The 20,483-nt window shown below is 48.4% G+C and overlaps 1 protein-coding gene across 9 annotated transcripts in view; it reads right to left on the bottom strand.

The window, feature by feature from the left end:
• Positions 1–1,081: 1,081 nt before the first annotated feature.
• Positions 1,082–20,483, bottom strand: part of apc (APC regulator of WNT signaling pathway) — a 31,428-nt gene continuing 12,026 nt past the window's right edge. For 2 of the 9 annotated variants that reach the window (XM_085413209.1, XM_085413217.1), the window contains exons 2-17: positions 13,809–13,961; positions 11,616–11,703; positions 11,330–11,540; positions 10,881–10,989; positions 10,685–10,798; positions 10,539–10,613; positions 10,406–10,456; positions 10,229–10,315; positions 9,963–10,140; positions 9,686–9,886; positions 9,254–9,606; positions 9,088–9,165; positions 7,857–7,973; positions 7,561–7,775; positions 4,523–7,478; positions 1,082–3,776 (exon numbers count right to left, since the gene is read on the bottom strand). In XM_085413209.1, coding sequence (XP_085269335.1) covers positions 1,842–3,776; positions 4,523–7,478; positions 7,561–7,775; positions 7,857–7,973; positions 9,088–9,165; positions 9,254–9,606; positions 9,686–9,886; positions 9,963–10,140; positions 10,229–10,315; positions 10,406–10,456; positions 10,539–10,613; positions 10,685–10,798; positions 10,881–10,989; positions 11,330–11,540; positions 11,616–11,703; positions 13,809–13,943 — 6,903 coding nt within the window. In that variant the 5' untranslated portion in view covers positions 13,944–13,961 and the 3' untranslated portion in view covers positions 1,082–1,841. Of the gene's footprint in view, positions 3,777–4,522; positions 7,479–7,560; positions 7,776–7,856; positions 7,974–9,087; positions 9,166–9,253; positions 9,607–9,685; positions 9,887–9,962; positions 10,141–10,228; positions 10,316–10,405; positions 10,457–10,538; positions 10,614–10,684; positions 10,799–10,880; positions 10,990–11,329; positions 11,541–11,615; positions 11,704–11,848; positions 11,909–13,808; positions 13,962–20,483 lie in introns of all 9 variants that reach the window. The other 7 variants (XM_085413210.1, XM_085413212.1, XM_085413211.1 and 4 more) reach the window with 7 other exon arrangements.

The raw sequence follows: 20,483 nt of genomic DNA, 5'->3' as shown, positions 1-20,483 counted from the left end.
CATGTGTTCAAACCAGTCCTTGTACCTGACCTCTGAACTTTGACCTGTGAGTAAAAGTTCAGTGTGGGATCATCCTGACAGAGCACACAACATAAGGCAGAAACATCCAAACAACAGCTTTGAATGCCCTTCAAGAAACTACAGTGGGAGACCCTCACAGAGATGACGGAGAGCTGCTCAGAGAGCTCAGCTGAAGGATGAGGAGCACTCACAGCAAGTATTGACTTTCTGGTGAAAATCTGGAGGGCCTGCAGCTGGAGGAGATGATCAGGGGCTGAAGCAGTGGCTTCACTGAGTTTTACCTCAGAGATTTGAATGATTTCAGAGAAGCTCCTCTGAACCCAGAGCTGCTCCTGTTGTTTGAGTCCAGGAGGAGACAAATGGAGGAAACATGAACATTAATGAAACACATTAAACGGTAAAAAGAGGCAGCAGTGTTCCAGTCAAACCTTCAGAGCAGACGATTCTCATTGGATGAAACAGTATTTGTTGGATCTGACCTGAAGAATCCTCAATGTTTTTGCTTTGATTTTAAGGACCTACCTAAAGCTTTCTCCAAGATTGCAGACGCCATCACCTGCTGCTTTACACATTTGTGTGACTGAGTTTCTTTATTCAGCAGGGTGTTTACGCAGCACAGCAGCTGAATGGCTGTTTAAAGACTACTCAGTCTAAGCCTCACTCAGATTTTCCTTCACTTCTCACATCCAGTGAAAGTTAAACCTTCCTGTTCATCCACAGATCAGCTCCAAACCGCGACACACATTAAAATCACCAACACGTTTCATCATCATCGATTCAATTATATTTATACAGTGCCCAATCCCACCAGCCGACTCGGCTTGACTTATACTATCCAGAATACAGGGGGGGTCTCCCTGTAGTCTGGATATTCTGGATAGCATTCAGATGATTTCCTCACTCTCGGTTCACATCAACTTTTTTGATGTTTTTTACAGGTTTTATAAATAAAGTTTGTAATGATCACGAGACCAACTTTCTGCACCTAAGATGTCAAATGTGATTGGCTATAATCGTCTTCATTACCTCCTGTTTAAAGCTGCAATAAAACAGGTCACACCAGTGTTTCAAACTTTATTGACAGAGCCACAGAGAGCAGCAGATTTATGTTGTCACATGAAATCAGACAGCAGACAGGAAGTGGATCAGTAAAAACAGAAAGCTGGTATCATGTTGCATTCGTTTAATGTTCAGATTTAAAATCAAGAACCAAAAATCTGCTCATTTAAATTATGTGCTTCAGTTCAGTTTACAGCAATAACTTACGGTTTACAGTGTTATCTGTTTCCATGGCGACACACAGAAAGTCTTCTGCCAAGCCTCGTCAACCGTCTCAGGTGGGTCAGGTATTCGAGTCAGCAGCAGACTTCCAAAGAAGAAGAGAGGTTCTGACAGAACAGATGACCAACTGAAGGGCGGGTCTCTGACTGACTCAAAGACACTGAATGTGATTGGTCAGAAGCTGAGAGGGGGCTCACTAATTGGTTGGATCCAACTGTTCTGTTCAGAACCAAACTCAAAAAACATGAAAAACTATCAAAGGCGCTGAATTATCAACATCATCATCATCAGTGTCCATGGTTACTGTCATGTTAGGGGGGTGGGGCCATGCAGGGTAAGGCAGGGGGCAGAGCTAAGCGCTACACATCTTTAGTGGTATAAAAACATAAAAAGTTCATGTTAGAGTTTCTTTGAGTTGATGGACAGCTGGCAGCAGCCAATCAGGAGAGAGGAGCAGGTGAGGGGGTGGGCACAGCACTTAAATACACTCACTTTCTGTACAGTTCATCTCATAAACATTTCCTGTTGGTCTTGCATATTTACACAGATGTCACGATGTATGAGCCGCGTTCGCCACCGCCCCCACTGCTGCCACCGCCCCCACTGCTGCCACCACCCTCGCCTCCCTTTGGCTCGCGTTTCTTCGTGATTGGGGTGGGGATAAGGGAGGGCCGCGTAGGGGTAGTGGAAGATGATGTGGTGGTAGTGGGTGCTGTGCCTTCAGCACTGCTCTTCCTTGGGCTTGGCGTGTAGTTGAAGGGGCTGACTCGGGCCGCAACGGCACCGCTGCGCTGCTGAGCGCGCTGCTGCTGGTGCGGCGGCTGTTGCGGCCGGCTCTCGATCGGCGCTGGCTTTTCGTCAAGGCTCTCGCAGCTGCGGCGCAGGTTAAGGTTAGAGGAGGAAGAGGAGGAGGAAGACGGGATCTTGGAGGGAGCGGGGCTGTCGATGATGGGTGGGGCATTGATGGCAGTAGGCGAGCGGGCAGAGCAGGAGGAGGAGGAGCGGGGGTTGTTGACAGGGCAGTCCTCCAGCCGGACCCACACGTCTTCGGACTTGTCGGCGAAGCCTCGGTTGCTGAATGGGTCGCCGCTGCTCTTTGCCTTTCTCCACGTTCCCTTCAATCTCATGGCACTCTCCTCCTCACTCCGTCCCTTCTCGCTGGACTCGGAGGATGCTGACAGCACGGACGATGAGCTTCCCGTTCTTTTCCAGGTGCCGACGCGCGGCAGAGAGGTTGAGTGTTTCCCGCTGCTGGCTCCGCCTCCCCCGCTGCTGTTTTCCCGTTTCCAGGTGCCGGTGCGGCTGAAGCGAGATGATGTCACTTCCTGTGGGCGTGACGGGCTTTCAGAGTGTGAACGGTTGACGTCGTTTCTCCTGGCAGTTGAAGGTAGTGGCGAGTCTGGGCTGGATGGCGACTCGAGAGCGGCTGCCACTGCAGTCTCCTCCAGCTTCCTCTTCAGTGTCGGGCTCGGAGCTTCTTTGATAAAGGTTGACTGCCTTACGAGTGCCGGCTTCTCAGGCTCCGCCTTTTGCTTCTTGGCGGCAGTGGAGCCACTGACTCTCGATGTGGACTCGCTTCTCGGGATGCCACCACCACTCTTCGGGGTTGTGGTGGGTTTAGTGGTCCTGGATGCAGAGGATGATGATGCACTTCCTGGAGAAGCCGTGCGTGGCAGCTGCGAGAGCTTCCCTCCTTTCTGACTGGGTGCTGGGGTGGAGCGAGATGGGGTGGAGTCCCGAGAGGACCCGCCCACTCGATCTACATCGCTGCCTCCAGGAGCTTTGGCCACAGCAGCTGCTCGGGGCTTGCTCCGCCCCCTGGCTGCCGGCTCCGCTCTTGGCTTTCCAGTGATCAGACTCCTGTACACCTTCTTCCCGCCCCTCAAAGCCTTCGCTTCCTCCTCCTCCTCCTCCTCCTCTCTCTTCTTCTTGGCCTCCAGCGTGCTGCGCTCACCAGGCTTCAGGATCGTCGCGCCTCGCTTTGTCTTCTCCTCTGGTTCCTCCTCCTCTTCGTTGTTATTAGCTGTTGTAAGGTGGAAGGGCGAGCCGACAGATTTCAACGACAGGACCGAGTCAGAGTCTGATGATGGCTGGCGGGAGAGTGAGGAAGCAGCAGCAGCGGCATTCAAGCTGCTGACGATGGAGTTGGCACCTTCTTGGATGGCCTTCCAATCAAAGGACTCTGAATCTGGAGAGGCAGGGCTCCTTGGTGCATCTGAAGGCTCCTCCTCAGCCAGAATGCCATCTTCAGCTTTGGAGACAGATAGAGGCGGGGCGGGTACAGGGAGGGTGGTGGTTTTCTTTTTCTTCTTGGGCATGGCGGAACTGATGCACTCCTGCAGCAAGTCGTCCTCCGAGTCTATGCTCAGTGAGCTCAGCGAGGAGTTCCTGGAGAAGCACACGGGTGTGTCCTCAACATGAAAGGCTTTAGGTGCATAGCCAGTGGCCGCAGGGGGGCGAGGCTTTGACTCCACCTATCAGGGATAGAGGAGCACAGAGGGACATCTGTCACAAGACTGATACATTTCTGTGAAGCAAAACTGTAACTCCACCAGGAAGTAACAAAGTAACAAGTAAACAAGGTAAACAGTACACACTACACTAATTACGCCTTACTCTGTGTACTCTCTACACCAGGGGTGCTCAATACGTCGATCGTAGTATTGGTAGATCGCATGGCATTAAAAAAATAGATGCCAGCCTATCATCCATCCCGTCACTTGATTGATACAGGGAAGCCAGTCAGATGACAGCAGATTTTTTCTGACGCTTAGGTCGCTGCGCATGCGCAAACAGCGGCACGAAGTGTAGTAAAACTGACAAGCTAGTCAGCGAGTTAACTCCAATTTTTAGCTCTCGGTTTTTTCTCTTAAACCTGGCCGTCAGCAGCTACTGTCCGGACTATGCATCCCTGGCTGATTCAATTCAGTGCAAGTCATCAGAGTAAACTCAGGTAATGACAAAAAATTTACATAGTTAATTGTGTTGTGAAATATTGGATATTGCGGTTATGCATGTATATACATTGTAGATATAAAGAATCCTCAATATATTTATAAATAAGTATATGTTTTGGATTTTTGTAGTGGGTAGATCATTTTGACTTGGTCATTTTATAAGTAGCTCACATGCGGAAAAAGTGTGAGCACCCCTGCTCTACACTGAGTACTACTCTGTGTACTCTCTGCTCTAAGTACTTTACTCAAGTATCTAGACACACCTCTGCTGGAGGGGGTGGAGACTTTGCCCCCTCTTTGCCTTTGTCTTGCTGCTCCGGCGGGGGTGGGGCAAACTCCTTGTTGTTGTTCTCCTGGTCGATGTCGCTCAGTGAGCTCAGCGAGGAGTTCCTGGAGAAGCATACGGGCGTGTCCTCAATAGCGAACTTCTGCTTCTCGTCCGTGGCCGTCTGATTGGTCGGTGGTTTTGTGCGTGGAAAAACGGCAGCTGTCTGCTGCTTCTTCTTCCTGCCTTCTTCTTCTTTTGCCTTCTTTTCTTCTTCGTCCTTCTCGCCGCCATCCTCTTCATCAAAGTCCAGCGAGCTCAGTGAGTCATTGCGTGAGAAGCAGCATGGCGTTCCTTCAATCGGCGTGTAGTGGCGCGGCGAGTCAAATGCGAATCCCGGCTTTGCTTTTGCAGCTGCTGTTGTGGTGACGCCATACAGCGCCCGCTGAGGCATCGGCTTCACAGGCGATGTTGGCTTCTTCTTCTGCTGCTGCGGGCCAAGGGGAGACGGGGCCGTTGGAGGGAGAGGAGGCGGTAAAGGCGGGGTTTGCAAGTGCTCGCTGTTTGCCGCTGCTCTGACAGGCTTCCTGGGTTTGGCTTTGGGCATGGCAGCACTAATGCACTCGGCAAGAATGTCATCTCCGTTCTCACCCTCAGGAAACCCTGCCCTTCTCCTAGGGGCAGAGGTGGGTTGGGCTACAGGTACGAGGCCCGCTCCCATCTGCTCATTGGGTGGGGAGTCAATGGTCAGATCACTAAGAGACGTGGCAGTGGAGAAGTTGAGCGGCGTTCCCTCCACACAGTAAACTCTGGGCACCTCCTCCGGCGGCGGCATGTCCTTCCTGGGCTGCGGTTGGGCACGGCTTTGAGGTGAGAGGATTTTGTAGACAGGAAGCTGGCTTGGTTTCCGTGGTGCTGCTTGCTGCTGCTTCTTTGGTTTCCGTGATGATTTGGGCATGGCCATGTTGATACATGCCTCCAGGATCTCAATGTCATCGTCATCATCTGATTCATCAAGGATGGGTTTAGGAGGCTCTTCCTTCCTCTCCTCAACCCCACCCTCATCCTCCTCTTTCTTCTTTTTCATCTCCGCGGGAATGTAGGGCTCATCCAGACTGAGTGCGCTCAGACTGGAGGCACGGGAGAAGCCATGCGGCGTGCTCTCGGTGGCAAAGTGCAGCAGTACGTCGGCACTGCTTTCCTCCTCATCCTTCTTCTTGGCCTTTTCCTCCTCCTTCGTCTTCTGCGGCGGTGGTGGTGTCTTGGCACGGCTTGGTGGCATGGTCTGACCTGGGCTGTCGGGCAGGTCACTGGGGCTCACCACGCCGCTCGGCATGCCGCTGGAGGGCTCGCTGGAACGCACGGAGCTGGCAATGGAGGAGGTGGAAAAGCTCTCGAGCGAGCTGACGGACGTGCAGCGGCTGAACATCAGCGGTGTCTCCTGAGCGTACGGCTGCTCCGGCGGGCTCTTAGGAGTCCTTGCGCCTGATGAACTCACATGGTGATGGTGGTGATGATGATGGCTATGGTGGTGGTGGTGGCTACGGCGCCCCCGTGTGGATGGTGCAGCAGTGGTCTGGCTCTCAGCCTCTTTTCGCTGCTGCTGCTCATGTGCGTCCTTCTCACTGACAGGGAGTGTCGGGTAGTCGATACCGCCGCCGCTCCCCCCTTTCCTCTTTCTTGTTATGACATCACCGTCTTCCTCCTCTTCAGAGGACAGCGAGGATAGCGAACTGCCTCTGGAGAAGCAGATGGGTGTGTCCTCTACGCAGTATGTCTGTGTCGACTCCTGGTTGCTTTTTGGCGCCCCCCGGGTGCTGGGAGGAGGTGGTGGGCGGAGCTTGCTGGCAGAGTTTGATGGGGGTGGTGGAATAGAGGAGGCGGCGGTCTCCTCTGGTTTGAAGAGCTTTTTACGTGTGGCATCAGTGCCGTACTTTAAGCTGTAGTCGATTGGCTGCTCGGTCGTAGACTCTGTACCATAATTCGATGTTGCTGTGACAACGACATAGCGTGGAGGCGAAACTGCTGCCATGTGCCCGCTACCGGCTGCTGAATCACTGCCGTCGTTCCTCCTCAGTCTGGCGTCCTGCTCACTGTCATCATCGCTCTCAATGGCGCCGCGATGATTAGGGCTCTGGCGCCCAGAGTTCAGCTGTTCGTCAGAGTACTTGAGGCTATAGTTTATGGGCGTGTCCAGCTCTCCGCCGTCATCGTCCGCCATGTGGTTGGCGCTGCGTATCTTATGGGCCAGATCAGCTGGGTACTTCCTGTAGACACAACACTTGTTAGCGCTGCTCTCGTCTGACGAGTAGAAGGGTTCAGAGGACGGTTTGGTCTTCCCACGGTTGCCGTAACCATCAGCGCTCGTCACACTGTTAAGGCTGTCGCTGGACGCCCGCACGCTGGGCGGGAACACTGAGCGAGTGTATGCTGCTTCCTCGCTTGCCCTCTTTGATCCGTCTCCATTCTTTGGGCTCGATAGCACCGGCGTGTTGGTATATGAGCGCGTGACGCTGCCTGCTCCTCCTGTGGCACCATTACAGCCCCGCCCCTTCCTGTGCGCCGCCTTGGGGCTCAGGTTGTCGATGTTGTCGAAGGTCTCCGACAGCTGTTGTGCATCCAGCTCCTCGAATAAAGCTTTCTGTTTACGGGCCTGTAGTGATGGGGCGCCTGCACCAGGAGACACCACGCTGGCATCCTTGTAGCGTGCTGGGCGGTTGGCCATCAGGTTACGCAGCGCAGCGGCACTGCCCATGGCGATCATTTTATGGCGTGAATGGATGAGGTTGCGCAGCATGCCCACGGCGCCCAGCTCCCAGAGGGCCTCCTGGTCTTTGGTGTCGCGGGCAGAGAGGTTCCAGAGCGTGCCACAGGCGTTGGACACAATGGTCAGGCTGTGAGACTTCAGGTGCTGCAGCAGCGTTGGCAGGCAGCCATGTTCCCGTAGGATCTGCCTGCAGGACAAGAACAGGGAGAATAGTCAGAGAGACAGTGCAAGTTCATATCCAACGCTTTGTTTACCCAAGTTTACTTTACCTGTGCGCCTCGTTGGTGGCGATAAGGCTTGAGACGTTTCGCAGGATGCCACCACCACTTTCAATTATGGCGAGTGTGTTGGTGTGGCTGCGATGCGTCAGTGTCCCCACCAAAAACGCCAGAGCACCGTCCACAGCGCAGATATCAGCCTTATTCTCTGTGCAGTGAGCCGACAGGTTCCAGAGCGCACTCAGTACAGACTTCAGCGTCGACTCCTGTAGAAGGACAGGAAGAAGAAATGGTTTCAGAGCATGCTTAGTGTAGATACATTAACAGGAGAAGAACAGAACGTTTACCTTCTGCACCTCGAGAGCGCAGCCCATCAGCGCTCGGACACTGCCGACCTCACGTAGCGTCTTCTTACTGTTAACATCAGCACGCCAGGACAGGTTCCTCAGCACGCTAGCTATCACCTGAAACAGCGAATCACAGCAAGGGGTCACTTAACAAATCTTTCTAAAGGACAGGTGGACGCTGTGTAGGGCTGCTGGATTATGGCAAAAATGATAATCACGATTATTTTCACTGAAATTGAGATCACGATTATTTGACGATATTTATTTAACCCTTTAAGACCTACTATAGAACCAAGTCCACCAGAGCTTATATTTTTTTTTTTTACATGCTGTAGTGCCATTTGTGGGAGCATTTCAAGTTGCTATACATCAATACAACTGTTATAGCCCATATTTTAATAATATGTATGCATTAAGTCCATAGTAATTACATAAATTGCAAAAAAGTGCAATAAACTACAAAAAAAATTGAAAATCGCTTTTGTTTTGTTTACATATATTTCTACTTGGAGAAATTTAAGAGGTTTATCCCTCAAAACTTTAAATACAATAAAGTTGCAAAAAATAGTTTCCCACCACAGGAAATTTATTTTGAATGTCTTCATAGTTTTATTTTGGAGATACAGCAATTTTTATATACTGCAGGAAAAACAAAAAACAATCCTATGATGCAAATTTGCAAAGCTATATGTGGAACGAAACCGTGACCGAGGACAAGCTGATGGCATAAGATGTAAGTACAACTCCTCCGGTTTCATATGCAAAACAAATTATTGCGCTAGCTTACACGGTTCAGGTTCTACAGGGATTTAACAATAGTTACGCAAAACGGAGCTTACTGCTCTGACCGGCTTTAAAGGGTTAACAATGACTTTAAAAAATAATATAAAATAGTGTGCAACACCACTGAAGTTTTTTTTTTTTAACTCTCTTTTCAACCAACGGCAGTCACTCTCCAAATAACTTCTGCTTAGCTTTCCGAGCTTCCCTCGGGTCCTCTTAATCAGCGGTCTCCAACCTTTTTTGCGCCACGGACCGGTTTATGCCCGACAATATTTTCACGGACCGGCCTTTAAGGTGTCGCGGATAAATTAGGGAGGGGCTAATAATCGGCTCAGTCATTTTTAATGATCGTTGAAAGCCCAGATCGTAATCGTGATTAAAATTCGATTAATTGAGCAGCCCTAACGCTGTGACATAATGGGTTGGCGGTGGAGCCATGTGTGCTTACCTGCTGCAGGTCTTCACTCTCAGACTTGAGCTGAGCGACCATTGCTCGCATGCAGCCCTTCATAGAGCACAAAGTGGCCTGAAAAAAAAAATACAACACGAGGGTCATCATCTTCCTTTCATCTGATTGGTTAATCAGTCGAAAAAGTAAATTAAGTTCCTCTTACCTTATTGGCTACATCTCCAAAGGTGAGATTGGTGAGTGCCATGCCAGCGTATCGCCGCAGAGTGATGCTGTAGTGATCGCTGCTCAGACCGAACATCTCGCAGTCCACCTGTAGCAGCTCCGCCACCGCCTGCAGACCGCCTGCAGGGACAGAACACCCCAGTGTGAGCAACAGGAAACAGGAAGCAAGGAGCAGGAAAGACGGTTCAGGAAATGAGACGGAGCGGGAAACAGGGAGGCAAACCCAGAGAAACCCACCGAGCTCGTTCATGGCGTGCCGATGCTCTTCGTCAAAGGACAGCTTCATGAGGACACAGACGGCTGGACAAATCTGATGCTCCACAGGGGACGGCACTGAGAAGACACACACACACATTACACACATAACATCTGCTGACTGCTCACTGGTGGGCACGTGTGTGACTTCACTCACTGGGGTTGTCCTCCTGGTCGACACCCCTCTCATGATTCTCCTGCCAGGTCCAGCATGCCTCGCAGTAATGGCGCACCTGCTCCAACAGGTGGAGCACTCTGATCTCTCGCCGCCCTCTCTTATCGTCCGGCTGACTGTGCACAATGTTGTGGAGCGCCGCTGACGCCCGTGCGCGCGCCTCCTTACTGCCACGGGAGTTACCTAGGCAACACAAGAAAACGAGTGAGGTCACATGACAACAGGCATATGTATCACTACTGAACGACTTGACCGTTACCTAGCAACAAGGAGTCCTTGTCGTTGCCATGCAGCAGCTGAATGAGCAGCGGCAGACAGCCAGACTGACGCATAGCAATGCACGAGTCCTGTGAGCTTGACATGGCGAGCAGCGTCCGTGACATGTCGTCCTTATCGTGTGTCCCCAGCATGGACAGCAGGCTGTACACCATCTCCACCTGCCAGGGGTGACACAGGTGTACCCCGCATGTGAGACACTGTTAAACGGTACGCAGGTGAAGCAGTTTTGTTGTCAAGGAGACTTACTTTGGTTCCCAGATGGCTGGTGATTCGTCGAGGCACAGAATAGCTCGTCTCATTGGCTGGCTCGTGATCCAAACGAGTGCCTGCGCTCTGCAGCAGGAGTGACGGTTTAAAAATCAGGTTCAAAGAAGAGATTCCAAAGTAAAGATTCCAAGTGATGTTACATGACAAGTTGCTCACCTGCGCCCCAGCCAATCCGCTGCTTTCGCTCGCCCCCTGAGCACCTTCAACCTGGAGAGAAAGGAGAGAAAGTGAGGCGCAGGCTGGGTAACAGATGAGCGTGTAAGGTGAGGTGTTTGCATATGATCCTTACAGGTGAGGTTACCTGCAGCCGGGCCCCGAGCCGCAGGATGTCTTTCTCTATCTGCTGTATCCGAGCCACGCGAGTCTGAAACACAGAGTACAGGTGTCAAAACACATTTACAGATACGGGTACAGACGCAGGTGAGCTCCTCCTACCTGAGCTCTCCTCTCCATCTCCTTACAGGAGCCCAGCTGCTTCTCCATCGCTGTTCGCAGCTGATGGGCATCATACTCAAGCTGACGGCGATTTAAGTCTGTCTGTAGAGAGAACTGACACGGATGCCCTCATTAACACATTAACATTAACCAGTTTGACTCTAGCCCACTCCCACACCGTTGCAGGAGTTCTTACATTCCCAGTGAGCGGCAGACTGTCGATCCTCTTGGTGAGATCCTGCAGCTGAGCGTAGTACCAGTCCTTCTCCTTCTCCTCCTTATCCAGCTCCGCCAATAGGAGAGACCTGCCAAGGGCAGCAGCCAATCACAGGGCAGGAGAAATAGGCGGGAAAAACAAATGAAGCAAATAAAACATAGAAACAATTAGAAAACTGAATAGTCTGACCTTCTGCATCAGCTAAAAACAATTTGACCATTTGATATTCTGTGATATATGTAGGTTCTACTACATCAGCAGTATCCTCAGTAATACCTCTAAAGCATTACTGTGTGCATTTGTAGCTTAGCGTAAACATGCTCATAGTACTCTCAATACTTTCACTACTCCATTGTATTCTCTCTGTGTTCTCAGTATCTACAGTACTCTCAGTACTCTGTAGTGCTCTAACTGCTACGCAGTATTACCTCTCTTTCTCCAGCTCCTCCAGGCAGCGGTCGTGGCCGTCTCTGCCCGCAGATGGCAGCCCTCTCCTGGGAAAGGCAGCACTTGTTGAGGGGCCTGGAGCTCCGGAGCCTCCCACTGCTCCTACAGGAGCTCCAGAGGATGAGGAGGTGGAGCCGGGGGCTAGGAGAGGGCGGGATCGGGACTTAAAGCCGGCCGAATCAAGACTCAGCTCTGAGGGTGGGAAACTCAGTGAGCACATGCTGAGCTGCTTCTTCTTCGACCTGCGTCTGGATGTGTCAGACTCACCTTTTAACCGTCCAATGAGCTCCAGCTGAGAGCCACAAGCCTCCCCAGACTCTTCTTCTATGGTGCCCTGAAGCTGCTTCAGCACTTCCTGCTCACAATGAGAAAGAAAACAAAGAGGATAAAATCAGTTCCTACTCTGACCCTCTAATACTCTCTCTCACACACTCACACGCTGTTTCTGCAGCACACAGAACAAAACGCGTCGCTTTCAGAATAAAGCAGAGATCACTCACCACGATGAGTCGGCAGCGTTCAAACAGAGACATGATGGAAACCAAACTCACTCTGACCGTCTTCACTCATCGACACAAACCAGGAAATGGGAAACAGGAAGTAGGAAGTGAGGGTGTGTTTGGAGACGAAGGACGGGACAATAACGAGAACAAAAAACATGAACAATAAAGATCCAACTTCAAGATGACCGACCACGAGAGAAACTCCAACACGCTGAAAACGTGCAGGATGAGCTCCACGGAGCAGGAAAAATATGAAGAATCGAAGTTCAGTAAAATCACAGGGAAGAGAGGAAGAGGACAAAATGCTGCAAACAGGAAGAAGAAAACTGATGGAAAAAGAGTTAAAAGGACAGAGTGCTCACTCTGCCCGTTTCCTCCATATCACGCCAAAGATCCTCTGACGCCTCATTCTGACCAACAACAACGAGCTCATTCTCCCGGTCCGCAGCACGTGATTGGACAAAAACAGCAGTGCAGCTATTCTAGGCCTTAGGGCGAGAGACACCGGTTGCATACGCAGAGAAAAAGAGCAAGAGAGAGAGCGCAAAACAAACACACACACACGCATAAAGTTTTGCTCTTGCAGTCAGCTGACTAATCACTGCAACAGCAGGGGCGTGGCCACACGTATGAACACACATGTGACACCCTGTGATAAGTAGGGATGGGTATCATTTAGGTTTTATCCGATACCAGTACCAAACCGGTACTTTTGAAACGGTGCCGGTGCTCAAACCGGTGCTTAAAGAATGGAGAACACAAACTTTGTCCAAAAACCTCTCATGTTTAGCTGTTTTCCACTTTTTCTTTGGTCATTTTAGCCTTTTTGGCCAGGGTGAAAGGAGTATCTGCCATCAAACAAGAAGACAGCCGCATGTAGCTATGATGATGTTTGCTAGTTCACCTTACATGCATTAATGTAATAACGCGGTTAGCCTACTCAACCTAAATTACACATGAACAACATTAAGCTACTCACGCAGAGAAGAACAGCTGCTGCTGCATCATCATCCGTCATCATTTCTGCTACACTGGCAGGGCTAGGGGCCAGGACTCTCCTCTTCGTGTTTTTGGGGGATGTTGCTAACTCTGGTCCGATAACAGGCAACCCACCCGCAGTAGATGTGCACGGCGTGAGGTCTCGCAGCAAGCTATCAAATACGGCGCATTTCTCAGCTTATAAAAAAAACGCTATGCGTCACCAGGTGTTTCATCAGATTCGAGGAGTTACCTCCTTTGCACAGTATCACCTTAAAGCACTTGTTGCAGGCTGCTGAGTTTGCAGCTTTTGCTGTGAAGTACAGCCAGACCTCTGACCGCTTCACCTTGGGCGTTTTTAATCTGTAGCTCTGCTCTAAAAGAACGTACGTACCTGGGCCCGCCTACTACACTTGCAAAGGTAAAATGATTGGCTAGAATCCAAAGTGTATGACATCTCAGGAAAAAAAAAAAGCACCGAAAAAAAAAAGCACCGAAATGTGCGCTGCTTTTCGGTCTGGTTACTACCGTTTATGTCAGAACCGGTGCCATCATGGCACCGGATACCGGTACCCATCCCTAGTGATAAGTTTTTAAAAAAAAAGAAAAAAAAAAGCCTTTATTAATTTTAATGGCCATCATTTTAATACAGTCTTTACACTGAGTTGTGGTCACTGCGCCCTCTTATGGCAAACAGAAATTCAGCTTTAGCAGATAATCAACTTCAAGAAGAGAACTGGAACAGATTGATAAAGTTTAAAACAGCTGTGAGTCACAGACTGAAAAAACTTTATTTAAATCTTATCTGTTTGCAGTTTTAACTGGAAGTTTGAGGGAACATTTGAACATCTGATGTTTCTGATGTGAGCGCTGCCACCTACAGAGCCTGACTGATCAATATATTTAAACCATTAGACACACACACGCACACACACACAGGCACGCACACAGAGCAGCACCTGCTCAGATAAGCACTCACCTTCATGTTGGAGGCCTCTGTCTCCAGCTTGGTCAGGTGGTTGGAGTTGTCCTGCAGCTCCTGTCTCAGGTTTGAGTTCTCCATCTTTAACACCTCGACCTGCCTCAGCAGCTGGTCATACGACGCCGCCGCCATGTTGGACCCGAGTGTGACCTGCAGACAGACAGCAGCCAATCAGAGTGCATGTGGGCAAGGACAGGAGTGTTTACGTGTTTTCAAAGGCGGAGTTGAACTCAACAACAATACCTGAACTTAGATACTAATAAAGTTTTATTAAAGAGATGCCAGCAGCCAGTAATCAATAAGCTTACTGATCTGCAGCACAAAACATCTGCATAAACATGAGAACCACCACTCAAAAGCCCCACCCACACCTGAAGCCCCACCCATATGGGAACAGCTGGTCTGTTGAAGATAATAATGATGAAGTGCAGCAGTTACTGACACTTCTTGTGTCCCAGAGCAAACCTCTGTACAAAGACTACTATTAATGGACCCTGCAACATGTTACCATGGCAATGGTACAGAGACAGTGTGACCGCAGTATAAGCATCACAGGAGATAATGTCACAAAAGATCAGAACCAACGTGTAAAATTAAAATGACGATAAATCATTGAGGAACTTTTCCTCGAAAGAAAAGTGAGACATGACAAAGTTGACAGACCTTATTCCTCCACGTTTCGAAGGACAGCGTGGAAGGCCAATGAGAGAACAACACTGTTTCCGCCAATCATGTGGCTGGAACAGAGTGGGCGATCAAAAATGAAATGAAACACTCGAGCGACAGCGTTACAGACCATGGTGTCCCAGCAAATGAGGGTGAAGACGACGACCTCTGAAGTAGCGTCATCCTTCAGAGCACGCTCAGTGCTCACTTCCTCCCATACTGCGTTTTAGAACACAAATATCTGCAGTGACATCATAAACACATCAGCCTGCTTTATTGTTGTTTCCCATGATGCTGTGCAGCTGTTCATATGGTATTATTATTTTATTATCAACATTATTAACATTAACCCTGTGGAACTCCATAATTAACCTTAGTGTGAAGAGGACCACCACATGAACAAATTGGAGTCTATTAGATAGATATGATTCAAACCACTGCAGCACAGTACCTGTAATACCTACATCATGCTCTATTTGTTCTAATAGAATATTATGGTCAACAGTATCGAACGCTGCACTAAGGTCTAGCAGGACAAGCACAGAGACGAGTCCACTCTCAGAGGCCATAAGAAGATCATTTGTAACCTTCACTAAAGCTGTTTCTGTGCTGTCATGAGCTATGAAACCTGACTGAAACTATTCAAATAAACCATTCCTCTGCAGATGATCTGTTAGCTGTTTGACAACTACTCTTTCAAGGATTCTTGTTATGAAAGGAAGGTTGGAGATTGGCCTGTAATTAGCTAAGACAGCTGGGTCAACAGATGGCTCTTTAAATAACAGTTTAACTACTGCTGGCTTGAAGGCTTGTAGTACAGGACTGCAGTCTTGTAGGAATAAGGTCTAAAAGACATGTTGATGGTTTGATGATGGAGGTTGAAGGAGAAAGTAATTGCTGAAGTTAACTCAGAAAGATTCATTGGAGAAAAAGACTAAATCAGGGGTCGGCAACCCTAGGCACGCGTGCCACAGTTGGCACGCATGCGGGTTAACTGATGGCACGTTAACCTGGCCATCGGGCATACTGGGCATTTGCTCGGTGGCCCGGTGACTTCTTTTTTTTCTTCTTCTTTGTAACGGTATAAACAATGAAAGGTGGTGGATTGGCCAGATGCTGGTCGGTGTGTAAAAATAACTCAGTTGTTTGGTGATGGCTATGGCGGTGCTTCCTCAGATTTCGTTTAGGTAGAGTTTATTTTCGTTGTGCTGACTTTTTAGTCAGTTGCAATAACTCGTACTGCATGCTAGCTAGTAGGGATGTACGGATCGATACTGAAATATCGATTCCTCCGATACCAGTCATTTATGTTCTAGAATCGATTCTCACATTAAAATATCGATATTTTAGTAATTTAGGGTAAATTTGTAGTTTATCATTAACAAGAACACAGTGGAAAGAAACTATATCATTCGGATTGTCTACATTGGAAGGAACTACTTCCTCTTCCACCTTTCATAGTCATGTGCGAAATACGGCTGTATAAATGCCTCGCAGCCCCTTGGCGTGCGCACTCACAACAATGGCTGAACATAAATGGAGTCATGTGCGGACGTATTTTACATCCACAAACAGCCGAGACGTGGTTTGCGATACATGTGGCAAGAAAGTGAGGTGTTGTGGCAACACCACTAACCTTGTCAAACATCTCAGAGCAAATCATATCACAGAAAAAGACGATCGTATGTTGAGGTGAACTGAAGAGGAGGAGTGGACAGGGACAGGTGCTGCTAGGGCAAGACAAACGTCTCTCACGGAGTCCTTTAGTGCTGCAGGCGAGCAAGGTGTTCAAATAGCGCACAACTTCAGGTTTTTTATTTCTATATGATTAATTCTGCATTATTAGGTAAGAACAAGTAATCTGATGTCCTGTAATCATTATGACGCTATAATTTGAGATACAATAAAAGATGCAATAAATAAAATACGTTTTTGTACAAAGTATCGTATCGGATTAGTATCGTCGATACCACCCTGAATTTTACTTGGTATCGGATTGGAAAGGAAATCAGTGGTATTGCATATCACTACTAGCTAGCATGACGGAGTTTCTATACAGCTAGGTGGCTGCTTTGATGTTACTGATGTTGAACCGTCCCGTAAAAAGACGGAATCGTCCCGCATTCAGAGAAAATGTTACGCGTTTCGTGTTGAGCTGAAAAGGAACAGTTTGTCCCGTAATTCAGCTAGAATGGGGGTGAGACCGGACAGTGTGCGCACCGCGGATGACGTCAGTGCGCACACTGTGTCTGAGGAGGATGTGCGGAGGTGCTTCAGGAAGGTGAACGCACGCAAAGCTACTGGTCCGGACGGGATTCCCGGCCGCGTCCTCAAGTCATGCGCGGCTCAGCTGGCTGGAGTGTTCACACACATCTTCAACCTTTCCCTCTCTCTGTCTGTAGTCCCAGCCTGCTTCAAAATGGCCACCGTCGTCCCTGTACCCAAATCCTCCACCATCTCCTCATTGAACGACTGGCGACCTGTAGCCCTGACCCCCATCGTAAGCAAATGCTTCGAGAAGCTGGTCAGGGACTTCATCTGCTCTGCACTACCCGACTCACTGGACCCTCTACAGTTCGCATACCGCCACAACAGGTCCACTGATGATGCCATAGCCCTGACACTACACACTGCCCTGTCACACCTGGAGAAGAGAGACACGTATGTGAGGATGCTGTTTGTAGATTACAGCTCAGCATTCAATACCATCGTTCCCTCGAAGCTGGACAGGAAACTGCAGGATCTAGGACTGAGCAGCTTCCTCTGCAGCTGGATCCTTAGCTTCCTGTCTGACAGACGCCAAGTGGTCAGACTGGGCAGCATCACCTCATCCCCCGTCACACTGAACACTGGTGCTCCACAGGGGTGTGTACTGAGCCCTCTCCTGTACTCACTCTACACCTACGACTGCACAGCCACTAACAGCTCCAACATCATTGTGAAGTTTGCGGACGACACTACAGTGGTGGGTCTTATCACCAATGGTGATGAGACGGCTTACAGGGAGGAGGTCAGCGCCCTGACCCACTGGTGTCAAGACAACCATCTCACCCTCAACGTCGCAAAGACAAAGGAGTTGATAGTGGACTTCCGGAGGTGCAGAGAAGTACACACCCCCATCACCATCAGCGGCGCTGCTGTGGAGAGAGTGAGCAGCTTCCGGTTCCTTGGCGTACACCTGGCTGAGGATCTTACGTGGTCAGTACACACAAACAAAACAGTGAAGAAGGCGCAGCAGCGCCTCTTCTTTCTCAGGAGACTGAAAAGATTCGGCATGAGCCCCCGCATCCTCAGGACCTTCTATCACTGTGCCATTGAGAGCATCCTCACTGGATGCATCACCACCTGGTACGGCAACAGCACCGCCTACAACTGCAAAGCTCTCCAGCGAGTAGTGTGGTGCTCTGAACGGATAATTGGAGGTGAGCTTCCCTCCCTCCAAGACATCTACAGGAAGCGGTGCCTGAGGAAAGCGGGGAGGATCATCAAGGACTCCAGTCACCCCAGCCATAAACTGTTCAGACTGCTTCCATCAGGAAGGAGGTTCTGCAGCATCCGGTCCTGTACCAGCAGACTGAGAGACAGCTTCTTCCACCAGGCCATCAGACTGCTGAACACGTCATAGACACCTCACCTTCACTACTGGAACTTCAACATTATGCACTCCATACTGTACAGTAATGCCACTGTTTTGCACATGTCTCACTCTGTATATTTTATTTTATTTATTTTATATATTCTATTCATTGTTTACTCTATTTAATTTGTAAAATATGTGTACACACACACACACACACACACACAGAAAAATATTTAGTATACACATCCAGAAATGCATATACTATTATATATTGTACATATATTTATTAGTTCAGATGTAGCCATTCTTGTATTTTGCTTGTTTACATTATTGTATTTTGCACAACTCTGTTGCTTGTGAAGCTCGCACACAAGAATTTCACTCACATGTGCTGTACCAATGTACCTGCACATGTGATGTGGCAATAAAAGTGATTTGATTTGATTTGATTGGAAAAAGACACAAAGCTGGATTTATTCTGTCGTTACGTTGCACAGCTGCCTCTCATTCTCTCCCCTCCCTCTCCTGTTGCTACTTCAATCATGAAACAGTGTAAGTGTCACAGAAATGGCTTATGTATAAAGAAGTTTAATAGATGGTTCCAGCAGTTAAAATGTTCTTGCTCGTACGTTTCTGTGGTCAATATTGTAAGGGTGTGTTTATCTTGTCACAAAGAACCAGTTTTGTTACACCGCTATTATCGCGAGGTTTGGGCGTGATAGTATAGGCTGTGAGCCCACGTTTAATAATCACGCTAAGGAGTCCAGCGAGCTATCTGCAAAGGCCTGGTTAGTCTACCAGTGGTACAAGGTATTTGTCATTTGCCATAACTGTATTGTGATATTGTGAAAATTTGTAATGTATGGTGTTCTAATTATTTTATGTTTTAATTTAGAATGCACAAGACTGTAAAGCTATTCTTCTAGGACCTCCGAAGTGGCAGGCGGCCACGAGGTAATTTTTGTTGTTAAAGCACAAGTGTTACTTTTGATAGACTGAAGCGCTTAAAGCCTTTGTGTTTTATGTTTGTAGTTTTCACGGCGTTCAATAAATGCAGCGAAGTGCCCGTCTTGAGGAAGCCGTGCCTGTGTTGTCATTTCGGAGTTACAAACGGATCAATGATCAGCTGATCGTCTCTCTTGTTTGTTTATCGCCCACTTTGCGCCAGAAAGAGGAAACCAGCAGATGTCGCGCTAAACAACAGCAGCACGTTTAAGCTTGATCAGCTTTTGTTAGAATGTATTTAATATTACTTTCTAGTAGCTGATGTTTGCTGGAGCCACAGCTGTAAAGCTGCTGGCCATGATATTGGTTTGGTTATCTGGTGAGAGGGAAACATGAAGATGAAACCAGGAGATGTCCTTACTGAATCATCAGAGCTGAACAGGTGACATGAATGAGTTGTAGGGAAGTTATGAACTGTTTCTGAGAGACAAATAACACCAGGATCCTTTATTTCTAAGTAGCTGACAGCTGGTAACTGTGCAGGGGCGGGTCTAGCAAAGTTTTGCCAGGGGGCCAGGTAGGGCATTAACAGGGAAAGGGGGGCACAAAGAAATACTTTCTCATTCTCATTTAAAATATCTAGCTTTTATTAAATAATTATCTGAAGCTTACAACCAAAGTTTTTATCTGACGTAAAATGTATAGAAATCATACATATAACATCGAAGCAGCTGGAATCCACAGCTGTGCGTGTTCATGGAGCTTGCATTTTCACCTGCTGGACATCACTAATTGACATATTAAACTGTCTTCAGAACATTGCATTTTGTTTGACCTAAGCATTAAATAAGACATAAGCTCTGTGTAAGGCCCACGTGGACGATAGATAATAAGAATTAACAGTGTTTTTTCAGTTTTTCAACTAGGGTGGACAAGGTTAAGCATCCTGCTTTAAAATGAATTAAAATGCTGTCTGGCTCCAGAGGTTGGAGTGGAAGACTGCTGCCACCCCCTACCCACCCAGGGTAATTTTAATTACTTTCCAGGCTAAATTCTAAATTAATGATTTAGAATTTCCTCTCCAGCTTACGAGTTATCTGCTTCAAGGTGCGCGTTTGAAGGTTAAACCAGGGCGACAAGTACTTCTGATTTAAGGCTCTCTTTTTCACTGGAGCTACAGTATCCATACATAGTGAGGAGGTAAAATTATTAACAAGATAACCAACCTCTGTTGGAGTAGCGTTCAGGTAGCTGCTCTGCTTTGTGTTGATACAAAGCATTGAAGATGATAACAGCGAGTGAATTACATTCTTAAGCTTAGTTACAGCACTTTCAGAAAGAAATCTACTTTGATGACATCTACTCCCCACTGCTGTGGAATCCATTATTGTAAAATTAAATGTAATTAGGAAATGATGAGACAAGAGAGGGTTTTCAGGAAACACTGTTAAATGTTTAGTTTCTATGCCATATGTCAGAAC

This window comes from Rhamphochromis longiceps, linkage group LG7 (assembly GCF_057381845.1).
Source record: "Rhamphochromis longiceps isolate RC_006_pf linkage group LG7, R_longiceps_female_GT1.1, whole genome shotgun sequence".
In the NCBI taxonomy this organism is placed as follows: Eukaryota; Metazoa; Chordata; class Actinopteri; order Cichliformes; family Cichlidae; genus Rhamphochromis; species Rhamphochromis longiceps.
The sequence above is the reverse complement of the archived record's forward strand: the minus strand, read 5'-3'. Positions and strand labels throughout refer to the sequence as shown.